The 15,245-nt window shown below is 43.0% G+C and overlaps 1 protein-coding gene across 13 annotated transcripts in view; it reads right to left on the minus strand.

The window, feature by feature from the left end:
• The window catches only part of nrcama (neuronal cell adhesion molecule a), a 421,555-nt gene that overhangs the window by 16,818 nt on the left and 389,492 nt on the right, over positions 1–15,245 (minus strand). For all 13 annotated transcript variants that reach the window (XM_072267965.1, XM_072267972.1, XM_072267976.1 and 10 more), the window contains 2 exons: positions 9,644–9,775; positions 4,249–4,327 (listed from right to left, as the gene is read on the minus strand). In XM_072267965.1, the coding sequence (XP_072124066.1) occupies positions 4,249–4,327; positions 9,644–9,775 (211 nt within the window). The remainder of the gene's footprint in view (positions 1–4,248; positions 4,328–9,643; positions 9,776–15,245) is intronic.

The raw sequence follows: 15,245 nt of genomic DNA on the forward strand, positions 1-15,245 counted from the left end.
GTGGAGGAGTCTAGGACCAGAGAGCACAGAATAGAAAGACATTCCTTTAGAACAGAGATGGGAGGGAATTTCTTGAGCCAGACAGTGGTGAACCTGTTGAATTCTTGCCACATATGACTGTGGAGGTCAAGCATTGGGTATATTTCAAGTGGAGGTTGAAAGGTTTTTGATTAATAAGGGTGTCAAGGCTTACGGGGAGAAGGCAGGAGAGTGGGGTTGAGAGGCGTGAAAAATCAGCCATGATGGAATGGCAGAACAGACTCAAAGGGCCGAATGGACTAACTCTGCTCCCATGTGTTATTATCTTATGAATGCTGAAATGAATGTTGGATGAATAACAACTAAAGTGTACTGGAACAGCACGTCTCAGAGAGTAAACGGCAAGTCCAGGGAGGGAATGGGACAGTGTGTCAGGGAGTGAGGGATACTGGGGAGGGGAGTGCAGTCAGAGGATCAGGGAGTGAAGGATCACCGTGTGGAGTGGGTGAGGGCAGAATGTCAGGGAGTTGAGGTCCATACTGGAGAAAGGAGGGCAATGTTTCAAGGTGTGAAAGATCATCCTGCAGAGAAAGAGAGAGGGCACGGTATGTAGGAGAATAAGGGGCCACTCTGCAAGGGATAGAGTAAGAATGGTGCTTCAAGGAATGAAAGGTAATTTTCATCAAATTTTATTGAAATGTATCTTGCAGATTCAGTGAATTTTAAATATTTGATTTGCACCAAGAAAGAAAGACATTTGGCTATGGAATTTGTTGTCACATGCCCTTAAAGCTACACGGGTTTTCATTTTGTTACAAAGTTGAACTAAAGCTACTCAGCTTGAAGACTCCCATGTTGCAATAATATCAGTGGAACTGCCATAGACTCTACTAATACACAGAGACTGCCCCTCAGTGGAAAAAGATTCAGTTACCGCAGACCCAACCAACTCCAATGGTAGCCAGAGAATCATCTCCCAGTGGCTGTTTTCCCTCTGTTGTCCCCCCAGCATCCTTCCTTCAACATTTCCCACAACTCAACTGCATGTTTGTTCTTGGCAAAATCGTCCTAAATCATGGTGCCAGTTTGCACACGAGTGCTACAATTCCCAGTTTGACCCCCATTATATCTGTTGACCATCAATTTCTTGAGTGGGAAGACTGAAGCATTTGATTGGATCTCATCATAATCTCCCCTCCCCTGACACTATCCTGCTGAAGCTGATGAAGGTTCCCTAATGTGAAACATTAATTTTGCTTCCCTTTCCACTGATGCAGCCTGAGCTGCTGCACACTTTTATCATTTTGTTTCAAGATTGTGCTGGACTGATTACAACCTAACCTCATACTTCACCATCATTTTGAGCGCCACCTCTCACCTCCTCCATCATATCACCAACCTGCTCCACTGCCGCATCTTATTGGAAGCTCTCACTCATGCCTTGGAAACCCAAGACTCAACTCACCTTGGATACATCTTGACATACTCCCACTTTCCACCTACCGTGAGCTCTGCAGCCTTTTCCCTAACCATTCAGCAATCACTCCTGTGTCCTCTGTCGTCAACTAGCCCATAGCAGGGCAACAACTCAGTCATAAATCTATCAGTCCCTCTTTCAAGTCTCTCTATGGTCTCACCCCTGTGATCCCTGTACAGTGCTCCAACCCCTTCAACTCTTGGAAACATCAGTGCTCCTCTCCTTACTGTTGATCATGCCTGTCCACTAAGATCCTAAACTCCGGAGTCTCCTCCCAAAGCTTCCCATCCTCTTTATCTCCTCTCCCTCCAAGTTATTATTGCCTCCACTTTATCATTTTCCAATTGGGTCTGAGTTGGGGTATTATATACTCTTATGGGTGCTATGTAAATGTAAGTTATTGTTAATGCAAAAGAAAAAGAGTAATGATGTTGAAATGCTGCAATGAATTATTCTACCACCTTTGAGAAAAATCATTGCTGCTCTACCTACAACAAAGAGAGGAGGTGATTTTAATAGATATCAAAACCATCTATGATTTGGAGAAACTACATCTGGTCATTGAAGGGTTGATATGAAAATATATAAGATTGCTGGGATACAACCGTGACATGAGGGAAGTTTAATTTTATGTAGTAAATATCCAGTGATGGGAGAGACCCATTGGAAGATTCTTAAAGGGACAGGTACGATGGGCCAAATAGCCTTCCTATGTTTGTAATTCTCTGAATCATCAGCTGCGTATAACCTAAGAAATCCATGGATCTAGCTTTCTCCCTGTATATCACTGACTGCAGACTGGCACATTATCTACATGGAGTGATATACCGTTGCGCTAGGTTTGTGAGCGCACAGAGGCACATTAACAGCTAGTTTTCTGAATTCCACAGGACTGTTGCCCACCCGATTTGTGCTCCCCATGTTTTTCCCTTCAACGTGTTAACAACACACCTTCTCCAACCTACTTAGGAAGCCAAGTGCTGTGCCAAGTTTGATACGATACTTTGAAGAGCTGTCTGTTAGTCAGAACTCAAGCAAGCGTTAAACCTACATTTGCTTGAAAGCTGCTCCCTTTGACCTCTCCTTACGTGCAGCCAGATAGTTTGATATGCTAATTAAAACATAGCACTAATTATTTTGTCACTGAACTGACAAGGGTAAAACTGGGGCAGTGTGTTGAACGAGGCAGGCTCATGAAAATGCTAAGAGAAGAGGAGTTTTTGTTTCCACAGAAAGCCTCCTCTTGCAGTAACAGTATAGAAAATGGCAAACCAGCTGAGGGTCACCTTGCTTGTTAATGTAGTCAGAGAAATTATGGAAAGTTTAACTGACGAGCAAAGGCATCTTGACAATGGGGGAAAAGAAACAGCAAAAGACAAACTTATACCTTTCGTTGATAGCAGCAAAAGCTCATTTCTTCTTGGGCTTTCTGGTGGCTGGTCACCAATAGGTAACATGATCCCACTTTTGCAAGGGGGAGAAGCAACAAGGTGGAGCATCAGGGCTAGGATGTGGGAGCCTGCTTTAGTCAACATGCTAGAATTAAAGTGTGGGACATTTAAACAAGAGAGACCTATTCAACCATTCCATAAAATAACAGCGGACCTGTACCTCATGTCCGAATGCAGGGTCTCGACCTGAAATCTCGACTATTCCCTTCTCTTCCACAGATGCTCATCAACCCTCCAGCAGTTTGATACTTGGTCCAGATTCCAGCATCTGCAGTCTTCTGTGTCTTTACTTCATATTGCTCATACATCTACAGCCCTTAATTTTTGGAGGGGGTTTCAAATTCCCATGATAGTTGCTGATTCTGCATCAGAGTGACTTTGTTCTAGACCACTCCAAGATCTTCTGGGCTATCCACTCTACTGAATCCATTTATTACTTGAAACACCTCAACTGGTTCACCAAAAAACATAAATTGCCACATCTCCACAAAGGAATTTATCACGAAAGGTTCTAATACATAAACACGCACCTCCTTCTCTATTTTGGGTCTGACACACTTCAACTCTTTATCAGTCTGACCGACCTTTGCCGTAAACGTTCGAAAACCATCTCTCCTTTCAACAATGCTTGCACCTTCTTAACCCCTTGTCACTATTTGATTGTTATGAGTTGTGCTTCAAGCCACTCCAATGGTGTGTTACTGTACACTTACTGTGTCCTTTTCCTCAATTCCCAGCCCCGACAACCCGGAAGATGTGAAACAAAAACCTAAAATGTCAGAAACCCTCAGCAAGTTAGGCAGCATCTGTGGCAGAAGAAACAGTTTAACGACTTGTGTCCTGGACCCTTGTCAGTCCTGTTGGGTGTTTCCAGCATTTTGTTTCAGGTTTTCAGCATCTGCAGTTTTTTTGGTTTTCTGTTACACCAGGTGGGAACCATTCTAACCACTGCTTCCAGGCACAACAATCCACAAAACAACATTTCAAAATGCTGTTAATGATTGGACATTATTTTCTTTACTGAAAAACAATTGCACAACTTTTAAAGTTCAGAGGCAGAAAGCTGGATTGGTTAAAGTGCGAGTATCCACGGGATTGGGATGTTAGGATCAACATACAATAGATTTACAGGACCATACAACGCCACGTCCAGGTTTTCCAAGAAATGAGAAGAAATAAGGAATTGCAAAAAAAAAAAACTACAATCCCAATGCAGACTAATCACAGTTTCAAAGCTCACTACATTCAAAATGTCCGGAACTAGGAATTCCGAGCAGCTGGATAAATCTTCAGTGAGACAGTACAGAGAGGCAGATGACAGGGTAGAGGACAGGTGCTCACCTGTATTCACCGAAGGCTCCATCATCCTCTTTCATGGGCTGAATCTCAGGGTCTGCGTGAGCATCTTCCTTCTCCTTTACTGCAAATGTCGGGAGCAAAGATAAGGGGAAAGTATTAAATTTCTGGATGGTTTCTGCAGAGGTGGGTTTTCAGAGGGGCAGGAAGGGGACAGCGGGAGGTAAGATAGGGCTGGGGGAAAACAGGGAGGAGGGAAGTGGAAGGAAAATCAGAAGGGGGAGATGGAGTAGGATGGTTTGTGGAGTGGGGAGTACTGAAAGTAGGCGAAGCAAGTGAGGAGAACGGAGATCAGAAGGGAACTGGGGAAGAAGTGAGAAGTAGAAGAGGGAGGATTGGGCTGGGAGGAGAAAACTGGGGGTTAGGGAATTCATGGGGGGGCAGGTGCAGAAAGGAAAACAAAGTGAAGAGAAAAGGAAATGAAGAAATGAAGAATGTTATGAAATCCCAGTTGGACCACATCGGGAGTATTGCATTCAGTTCTGGTCGCCCCATTAAAGGAAGGATGTAGAGGATCTGGAGTGGGTGCAGAAGGGGCTTTATCAGGATGCTGCCTGAATGTGCTGCAAGGAGAGGATGGACAAAATTAGGCTGTTTTCCTCAAACCTATGCTCTCTCGTTTCAGGCACCCCGACCATGGGAAACAGACACTGGCCATCTACTCCTCTCACACTTTTATATAAATCTAATGTGACGAAAAACCAAGTTATCAGAAGATTGATGCTAATGAGAGAGAGATAAGGGAGACAAATGGAGAAACATTCAAAATGTTAATGAGAGAGGAGAGAGATTAATGAAAAGAGACACAATTCAGAATATTGACAGACCGGTTGCTTTGAACCTGAACTGTTTTGAAGTTTGATGGACAGGTGATACCCCAGTAGGAGGATAAAAAGAACAGGTTTGCTAAGGCACGAGACACACCACGAGATCACAAGATAACGAGACCCTGGAAGAGCGGTGTGCCCCCACAAGTTGGTGGAAGTTTGGAGGTCCGGTTCGCGGGAACCGGCCATAGACTTACAGGGTGAAAAGGTACGATCAGCGGGAATCTGGTGTGTGTGTCCGCCCTTGCCTGGGTGCCGGGTTCACCGCGGAAGAACGGTCGTATCCGGAACGGAGGGGTCACAGTCGGTGACCACAGTGGGACAGAAGACATAAGAGGGTCCGCCCGAAAGCAGATAGAAGACATAAAAGGGTCCACCCGAAAGCCAACTGCGAAGAACACCAAAGGTCTGCTTGAATCAAATTTGCATTCCCCCCCTCTCTCTCAAACGGCACAACAGCGATTACTGCGAACTGTACTAAGCTGAACTGAACTCTGCGTCATTTGAGACTGATCATTTTACCCCTAGACTGCGATAGAGCTTGGATGATTCCTATTACCCTAGTTCTGTGTACATGTGTGTTTTATCATTGCTAACCTGTTGCATTTATATCCTTACGATTAGAGTACTGTGTTACTTATTTCTTTAATAAAACTTTATTAGTTTCTAGTAAACCAGACTCCAACTAGTGGTACATTTCTGCTGGCTTGGCAACCCAGTTATGGGGTACATAACACTAAACACAAGAGAATCTGCTGGAAATCCAGAACAACACATACAAAATTCTGGAGGAACTCAGCAGGTCAGGCAACATCTATGATAATGAATAAACAGTTGATGTTTCAGGCCAAGCTACTTCTTCAGGACTGGGAAGGAAGGGGGAACACATCAGAATAAAAAGGTTGGGTGAGGGGGAGGGGAACCAGCTACAAGGTGATAGGTGAAGCAAGATGGGTTGGACAGGTAAAGGGCTGGAGAAGAAGAAATCTGATAGGAGAGGAGAATGGAATATGGGAGAAAGGGAAGAAGCAGGAGGACCAGGAGAGGTGATAGGCAGGTGAGGGGAAGAATTAAGAGGCAAAAGTGGGGAACAGAAGAGAAGGGGAAGGGAGAAAAATTACTGGAAGGGGAAATCAATGTTTAGCCATCAGGTTGGAGGTTACCTAGACCTTATTTAAGGTGTTGTTCTTCCACCCTGAGAGTAGCTTCATAGTGACAAAGCAGGAGGCCATGGACCAACATACTAGAATGAAAATGGATGGCTGTGGGAAGTTCCGCCTTTGGCGGATGGAGTGGAGGTGCTCAACAAAGCAGTACCCCAATTTACATTGGGTCTTCCCAATGTAGAGGAGTCCACATCAGGAGCCCTGGATACAATAGAAGACCCCAACAGATTTGCACCTGAAGTGTTGCCTCACTTGGAAGGACTATTTTGGGACCTGAATGGAGGTGAGGGAGGAGGTAAATGTTTAAGTGTAGCAAATCTGTCACTAGTAGGGTTATGTGCCCGTTGTGAGATTCCAGGGGAAGGCCAAATAGACAAGGGAATCATGCAGGGAGTGATCCCTAAAGGAAGTGGAGAGTTGGCGGTGGGGGAGGAGGGGAGGTAAAGGTCTTTTTGGAGGTAGGATCCTGTTGAAGATGGGGGAAGTTGCAAAGAATGATATGTTGGATGCAGAGGCTCATGGAGTGACAAGTGAGGAGAAGAGGAACTCTATCTCTGTTAAGGTGGCAGGAAGATGGGGTGAGCTTGGATGTCTAGGAAATGGAGGAGATGTGGGTGAGGACAGCATCAATGGTGGAGGAAGGGAAACCCCATTCTTTGAAGGAGGAGGACATTTCTGATGTCCTGGAAAGGAAATCCTCATCCTGGGAACAGATATAGCAGAGGTAAAGGAACTGAGAAAAGGGAATGGTATTTTTACAGGAGACAGGGTGGAAAGAGGTATAGTCAAGATAACTGTGGGGATTGGTAGGTTTATGAGAGATGTCGGTACAGTTTGTCTCCAGAGGTAGAGACAGAAAGATTGAGAAAGAGGGAGTTGTCAGAAATGGACCACATGAATTTGAGGGCATGGTGGAAGTTGAAGGCAAAGGTGATGAAATTGATGAGCTCACCATGGATGCATGAAGCAGCACCATTGCAGTTGTCAATGTAGTGCAGAAAGAGTTGGAGAGTATTACCAGCGAATGCTTGGAACATGGACTGTTCTATGTAGCCATTGATAAGGTAGGCATAACTGCGGCCCACATGGGTACCCATGGCTATCCCTTGAGACTGAAGGTAAAATGGTTGAGGGTGAGGATCAGTATTGCCAGACAGCGGAAGAGGCTAGTGGTGGAGTGGAACTGGTTGGGTATGTTGGGAGGTCATTCTCCACAACTTCCATCATTTTCAGTGGGATCTTATCACCAAACACATCTTTATCTCCTCTCCCCACTCTACGTTTTCCACAGGGACTGCTCCCTGTGATTCCCTTGTCCATTTATCTCTCCCACTAACCTCTCTCATGACATACATCTCTGCAGGTGACAGGTAAGCTTCTCCTGCCCATTCACCTCCTCCCTCACCTCCTTTCAGGGCCTCAGTCAGTCCATCCAGGTGAGGTAACAGTTCATTCACAAATCGGTTGGGGTTCTATAATGTATCCGGTACTCCCAATGCGGACTCCTCTACATTGGTGAGACCTGACATAAATTGGGGGACCGCTTTGTGGAGCATCTCTGCTCCACCTGCCAAAAGCGGAACTTCCCGGCAACCAACCATGTTAATTCTTATCCCCATTCCTCTTCTAATATGTTGGTCCATGGCCTCCTCCTTTGCAATGATGAGGCCACTCCCAGGATGGAGGAGCAACACTTCATATTCCGTCTAGGTAGCCTCCAACCTGATGGTATGAACGTCGATTTCTCCTTTCAGTATAATTTTTTCTCCTGCACTTTCTCTTTTCTTCTTCTCCTCACATGTCTATCACCTCCCCCTGATGCCCTCCTTTCTTCCCTTTCTCCCATGTTCCACTTTCCTCTCCTGTTAGATTCCTTCCTTTCCAGCCCTTTACTTTTCCCACCCACCTGGCTTCATCTATTACCTTCCAGCTGGTCCTCCTTCCCACCCCCCATCTATTCATTTTGACACCTTCCCCCTTCATTTTCAGTCTTGAATAAGGGTCTCCACCCAAATCCTCAACTCTGTTGGAATCTATGAAGATTGACCGAAGATCCCCCTGTTCCTCCACACTGTTAAGATTCTTGCCATTAAACTTGCAATGTACCTTCATGTTTGATCTTCCAAAAGTGTATTACTTCACACTTCTCTGGGCTGAACTCCATCTGCCACTTCTCTGCCCAAATATATCAAAGCTCTGTTAGGACATATGATAACCTTCTACACTATCCACAACACCACCAACCGTTGTGTCATTTGCAAACTTACTATCTTCTGTGGGCAAGCCAACTCTGAATCCAGACTTTCAAGTTTCCCTGGTCCTTATGTCACCTGACTTTCAGAATGAGCCTACCATGGGGACCCGTGTTGAACACATTACTAAAATCTATATACACCACATCCACTGCTCCACCTTCATCAATTTGCTTTGTCATTTCCTCAAAGAATTCAATCAGGCTCATGAGGCATGACCTGCCTCTCACAAGGCCATGCTGAATCTCTCTAATCAGACTATGCTTCCTCGAATGCTTGCAAACCCAGTCTCTAAGAATGCCCTCCTATAGCTTGCCCACCACTGGTGGAAGACTCACTGGTCTATAGTTTCAAGGATTATCCCTGTTACTTTTCTTGAATAAAGGACTAACAATTGCCACTCTCTAACTTTCTGGTATTAATCCTGTGGCCAGTGAGGGTGCACAGGTCATTGTTGGGTTTGTGTCATGTTTCAACTGTAACATGACGTTCTGCTATGCAGTGCCTCAGCTGATGAAGGTAAGCATGCCATATGCCTTTCTCATCACCCTGTTCTTCAGAGAACTATATACTTGTAACCTAAGATTTCTCTGTTCAACAATAACCCCAGCGCTCTACTATTCATTGTTTATATCCAGCCCTGGTCTAACTTCCCAAAATGTATTATTTTGCAGTTGTCTGAGTTAAGTTTGACTTGCCATTCCCCTGACTACCTTCCCAGTTGTTATATATTCTATTGTATCTTAAACAGCTTTCATGAGCGATTGTAGTTTGTTTACAAAGATAGTTTAAATTTCCCCCTTCATTTATGTCACTTGCTGGTCTTACAAACACCTTAGCAAGTCTAAGTTCCCAGTCTTCTAGTATTGGGTTTAGTATTGTCAGGACCTCTACATCTCTGCTATCTAAACTCCAGCTTTATTTGATATGTCCTCCAATGCACTTCAATGGGGTTGCCCCTAAATGTATCGGTGCAACGTTGAAGAGATGAATCTTCACAGCTCACTCCTCACATACATCCGACCAATACCAGTCCTTAGCGTCACTACACGAGGTCTAGCTCACCCTTTGGTGTAAATTTGACCAGAACTCTCCATGGGCTCTAAATACCTGCATTGGCTGAAAATGCCCTTACCTGGGTATTTGCCTCCTTTATTCCTTTTGATGAAGCAGACAATCAGCAGAATCAGGATCAGAAGGGCGATGGCACACATCAAACCAATGAACCAACCCTGGGTGGCAATATCTACCTGACGGCTTGCCATAGCTGGTGTTGTTTATTTGAAAGAAAGAGTAAAGAAAAATACTGATTACAATGTAAGTTAAAATGATCATTAGTGGAGATAATATCCCAAGGCACCTTCATGTTAAATTCTCAGTTCATTATACAATTAGAACTGGTATGTAACATTAACAAAATATGATATCAAAATAGATAATATGCTGTTGATTACAAACACAGACATTATTTGGAGGTAATGAAATAACTAAATAAATCATAAAAGTGTTTTGTCTCGTTTCATTGCCTTAAACCATACTATTTGCCAGTTTATTTTATTTCACTTTAAGATACAGTGTGGAATAGGTCCTTCTTGCCTACTGAGTTATGTCGCCCAGCACCTACCAATTTTAACCGTAGTCTAATCACAGGATAATTTTACCATGACCAATTACCCTACTAACCAGTATGTCTTTGGACTGTGGGAGGAAACCAGAGCATCCGGAGGAAACCCACATGCACACGGGAAGAAGGTACAAACTTCTTGCAGAGGACGCCGGAATTGATTTTTCAACCCCGATGCCCCAAGCTGTAATAGCGTAGCGCTAACCACTAAGCTACTGCGGAGCCCACAGTTTATAACTGAAGTAAGATGGCTGTTCATGCCAGAAATTAGAGTGTCAGGGTGCAGAAATGAGTGTAGCCAATATTACTAAGGAGAAAGTATTTGGGAAGCTGAAAGGTCTGAAGGTAGATAAGTCACCTGGACCAGATGGACCAGGTTCTGACAGAGGTGGCTGAAGAGATTGTGGAGACATTAGTTGTGATCTTTCAAGAATTTCTAGATTCAGGAATGTTTCTGAAGGACTAGAAAATCACAAATTTCACTCCACTCTTTAAGCAGGGAAAGAGACAAAAGGTAGGAAATTATAGGCCTGTTAGCCTGACTTCAGTAATTGACAAGATATTAGAGTCCATTATTAAGAATGATGTTTCAGGGTACCTGGAGTCATATGATAGAAAATGCATGGTTTCCCGACAAATCTGTTGGAATTCTTTGAGGAAATAGCAGGCAGGATAGGCAAAAGAGAGTCAGTGGTTGTTGTTTACTTGGATTTTGATAAGGAGCCACAAATGAGCCTGATAAGCATGATAAGAGCATATAGTATTACAGGAAAGATACTAGATTGGATAGAAGATTGGCTGGCTGGCAGGAGGCAAAGTCGGGGAATGAAGAGGGCCTCTTCTGATTGGCTACTGGTGACTATGATGTTCCACTGGTGTCAGTGTTGTGACAGCTTCTTTTCCCATTATATGTCAATGATGTGGATGATGGGATTAAAGGCTTTCCCCACTGTTGAATAGCTGTGAGCATCCTGTACATTGCAGGATGTCCCTGGTAGCTGCTCCTGTTAGAACCTCAGAAAGATGATACAAGGATAGGTGGTGTTGTGGATGATGAGGTAGGTTTTCAAAACTTGCAGAGAGATTTAGGACAGTTAGAAGAGTGGGCTGAAAGATGGCAGAAGGAGTTTTATACTGAAAAATGTGAGGTGCTACATTTTGGTAGGACTAACCAAAATAGGACATACATGGTAAATGGTAGGGCATTAAAGAATGCTGTAGAACAGAGGGATCTAGGAATAATGGTGCATAGTTCCCTGAAGGTGGTATCTCATGTGGACAGGGTGGTGAAGAAAGCTTTTGGTATGCTGGCCTTTATTAATCAGAGCATTGAGTATAGGAGTCGGGATGTAATGTTGAAATTGTATAAGGCCAAATTTGGAGTATTCTGTACAGCTCTGGTCACCGAATTATAGGAAAGATGTCAATAAAATTGAGAGAGTACAGAGGAGGTTTACTAAAATGTTGCCTGGGTTTCATCTCCTAAGTTACAGAGGAAGGTTGAACAAGTTAGGTCTTTATTCTTTGGAGCGTAGGAGGTTGAGGGGGGCTTGATAGAGGTGTTTAAAATTATGAGGGGGATTGATAGAGTTGACGTGGATAGGCTTTTTCCATTGAGAGTGGGGAAGATTAAAACAAGAGGACATGAGTTGAGAGTTAAAGGACAAAAGTTTAGGGGTAACATGAGGGGGAACTTCTTTACTCAGAGAGTGGTAGTGTGTGGAGTGAGCTTCCAGCAGAAGTGGTTGAGGCACGTTCGATGTTGTCGTTTAAAGTTAAATTGGATAGATATATGGACAGGAAAGGAAAGGAGGGTTAAGGGCTGAGTGCAGGTCGGTGGGACTAGGAGAGAGTAAGAGTTCGGCACGGACTAGAAGGGCCGAGATGGCCTGTTTCGGTGCTGTAATTGTTATATGGTTATATAAGAGAACAAAATAGAGAAATACAGAAGTAAAAGATGTGGCCTGTGGAGAATGTAAAATTTGCTAGTCCTGTGAAAATGCTGTTATCAATTCAGCCACCATAAAACTCCTTCTCCCAATGGCAGCAAGGCACTGATTCAACGGGATTAGCCTTTATCTCTAACCCAAAAATCTAATATCCATGTAGTATACCAAATAAGGTAGATGAGCTTAGAGTTCAGCTAGAAAGTGGTAGGCATAATGTTGAGGGCATCACAGAAAGATGGTTGAAAGAATATCAGAGCTGGGAGCTAAACATCCAAGGTTACACATCGTATCAAAAGGACAGACAGTTAGGTAGAGGCGTTAAGGTGGCTCTATTGGTAAAAAATTAAATTAAATCTTTGGAAAGAAGTGACAAAGGATCAGAAGATGTCAAATTCTTGTGGGTAGAGTTAAGATATCTTTATGGTAAAAATACCCTAATGTGAGTTACATTCAAGCTTCCAAATATATATCCTTATATCTCCCGTTGTAATCAGTAACCTATATCCTGGTACAATTACAAAGGGAGGTAGACAATACACGTAAAAAGGGCAATGGTCATGGAGGATTTCGATATGCAGGTAGACTGGGAAAATTAGGTTAGTGTTGGATCCCAAGAGATGCAATTTGTAGAATGCTTATGGTCTTTAGAGCAGCTAGTGGTCAAGCTCACTAGATAAAAGGAATTGTGGATATGCTGCTGTGTAATACAACAGAATTGATTAGTGACCTTAAGTTTAAGGAACCCTTATAATGCAGTAATCATAATATGATAAAACTCACCCTGAAGTTTGAGAAGATAAAGTCAGTTATATCTGTATCACAGTTGTGTAACTACAGAGAACGAGAGAAGAACTGGCCAAATTTGATTGGAAGAGGGCACTATCAGAGATGATAGTAGAACAGCATTGTTTGGAGTTTCTGGGAGCAATTTGGAAGACACAAGATCTGTTAATCCCAAAGAGGAAGCATTCTAAAGGGTGGAAGAAGCAACTATAGCTGACAAGGGAAGTCAAAGACAACATAAAAACAAAATGGTACACAATATAGCAAAAATGTGTGGGAAGCTGGAGGATTGGGAAGCTTTTAAAACCAACAGAAGGCAATTAAAAAAGCAATATGGAGAAAATAGATGAAATATGAAAGGAAGCAAGCCAATAAAATAAAAGGATACCAAAAGTTTTTCAGATATTCAAGGAGTAAAAGCGGGGCAAGGGTAGATATTGCACCATCAGAAAATGACACTGGAGAGGTAGTAATGGAGAACAAAGAAATGACAGATGAGCTGAACAAGTGTCTTGTGTCCGTCTTCACTGTAGATCCTCCTGGATTGTGTGTCCTGGGGCTTATTCAGCCTTTGGGAGGATAATATTGACCCAACAATGCAGAAAAGTCCAAGAGAATTTCCTACCCAACAGGAATGACTGTCGAAGAAGATAACCAGCTTCCTAATCAATTAACAAGAGCAATAAAACTTTCTTGGTGCAGGGTTCTAGCAGTCACAAAAAGTGTGTCTATTTAATTCTCTGGATTTGATCAAGCACAACCAGCATATTGCTTTTGTGCCGTGCTTAAGCATTTGCTACCAACACCTCAAAACTGCAAAGGGTCTAGATTGACAGATGTTAAGTACCTACAATCATATTGATCACACTAAAAAACATATTAGCATTCTGGATACACATGTGACTCATTGCATCAACTCAGCTCATACTTAGGGAAGAAGAATGATTGAGGATGAGAAAAGTAAAGTTTAACCAGGATATTCTGGAATATGGAGAAGCAACCAACAATATAGCAAAGCTTTTGCCAGAAACAAAATAAGCGCTCAGAAACAGTTAGCTACGCTGCAAATTTTTTTCATAGAATGATTTTACTTCTGCTATTGTTTTCAAAAATTTCACAAAATGAAGCTTTACAAGAGACACAGTTTCACTGAATATTCAACAATAACGTCAATCAGTTTTGCCTTGTCTTGCATTCTCATTGGTTTCATTCATGTGCCACTGCATTATAATCTGGTCTTTGCTGATCTTCTGTTGGAGGTAGGAGAGGGTATCCTCTCCAACCTAAACAAACGCCCTTGAATTATATGTCACAAGCAAACTCATTCTGATTGCCAGAACCTTAAAACAGCAAATGACAAAGCAACAGGCAAGAAATGAATGCAAACAGACGTTATGAAGATTCTCAACCAAACAAGGAGCACATCAGCAGGAAAGCATCTTGCAAAATTCCACAAGTGAACTGGATTTTAGTGTACAGTCTGTTTGCTTTATGGTGAAAAATACTCAACAAATGGGCTAGGCAAAAGCACACAGAAGTACACCTCACCTGAGTCTCAATGCAAGAAGCATTATCCACAAATGCATATATAAAGAAACGGAATACATAAAAGTCCCACCAGATCTCTCACGCAAGGCACAAGTATCTATGGAGTTACAGTCATGAGGTACTGTACTTCTCATGGATTTGTGTCAGTTCTTGATGTTTGATGCAAAGCTCTTTCATCATTTCTCTAGCCAAAACTAATACTCACATTAGTGAGCACTTCAAATCATTAACTTCCAACCACACCTCAGAATTTGGGTGCTTAATCATTAGATGAGTCAGGGACCACAATGTTGCTTCAAACATAAGGCACCAAAATTGGTCATAGACAGCACACGGACTACAAAATAAATCGAAAAGTAAAATACAGCAGACTTTAGAAACTGAAATAAGAACTGAAAATGGCTGGGAACACCCAGCAGAGCAGGCAGCATCCAAAGACAGAGAACCAAAGTTAACATTTCAAACAGACAACCTTATCAGGCAGTAATAACTCAGTTTCTCCTGCCACAGATGCTGCCTGACCTGCCGAGCAATTGCAGCATTTTCTGTTGGCATAGCACATAGACAGAGCAGACAGTGAAATGGTTAAGGATACAGCATCCCTTTTCCCTGTCTTGACAATTGTTACTGCAGCTTTCTGGATATGCTGCTCTTCGGCAAAATGTCTACATCTGTTGTTGCTTCCTGGATTGGATAGCAGGAACGGCTTCTGCCCCACAGCCTCAACAACCCGGGTTCAATCCTGACCTCCGGCATTTGATTTTCTCCCAGTAAACACGAGTTTCTTCCAGGTTCTCCCCACATACTGATGACGTGAAGATTGGTAGGTTAAT

The sequence above is a fragment of the Mobula birostris genome, chromosome 9, assembly GCF_030028105.1.
Source record: "Mobula birostris isolate sMobBir1 chromosome 9, sMobBir1.hap1, whole genome shotgun sequence".
In the NCBI taxonomy this organism is placed as follows: Eukaryota; Metazoa; Chordata; class Chondrichthyes; order Myliobatiformes; family Myliobatidae; genus Mobula; species Mobula birostris.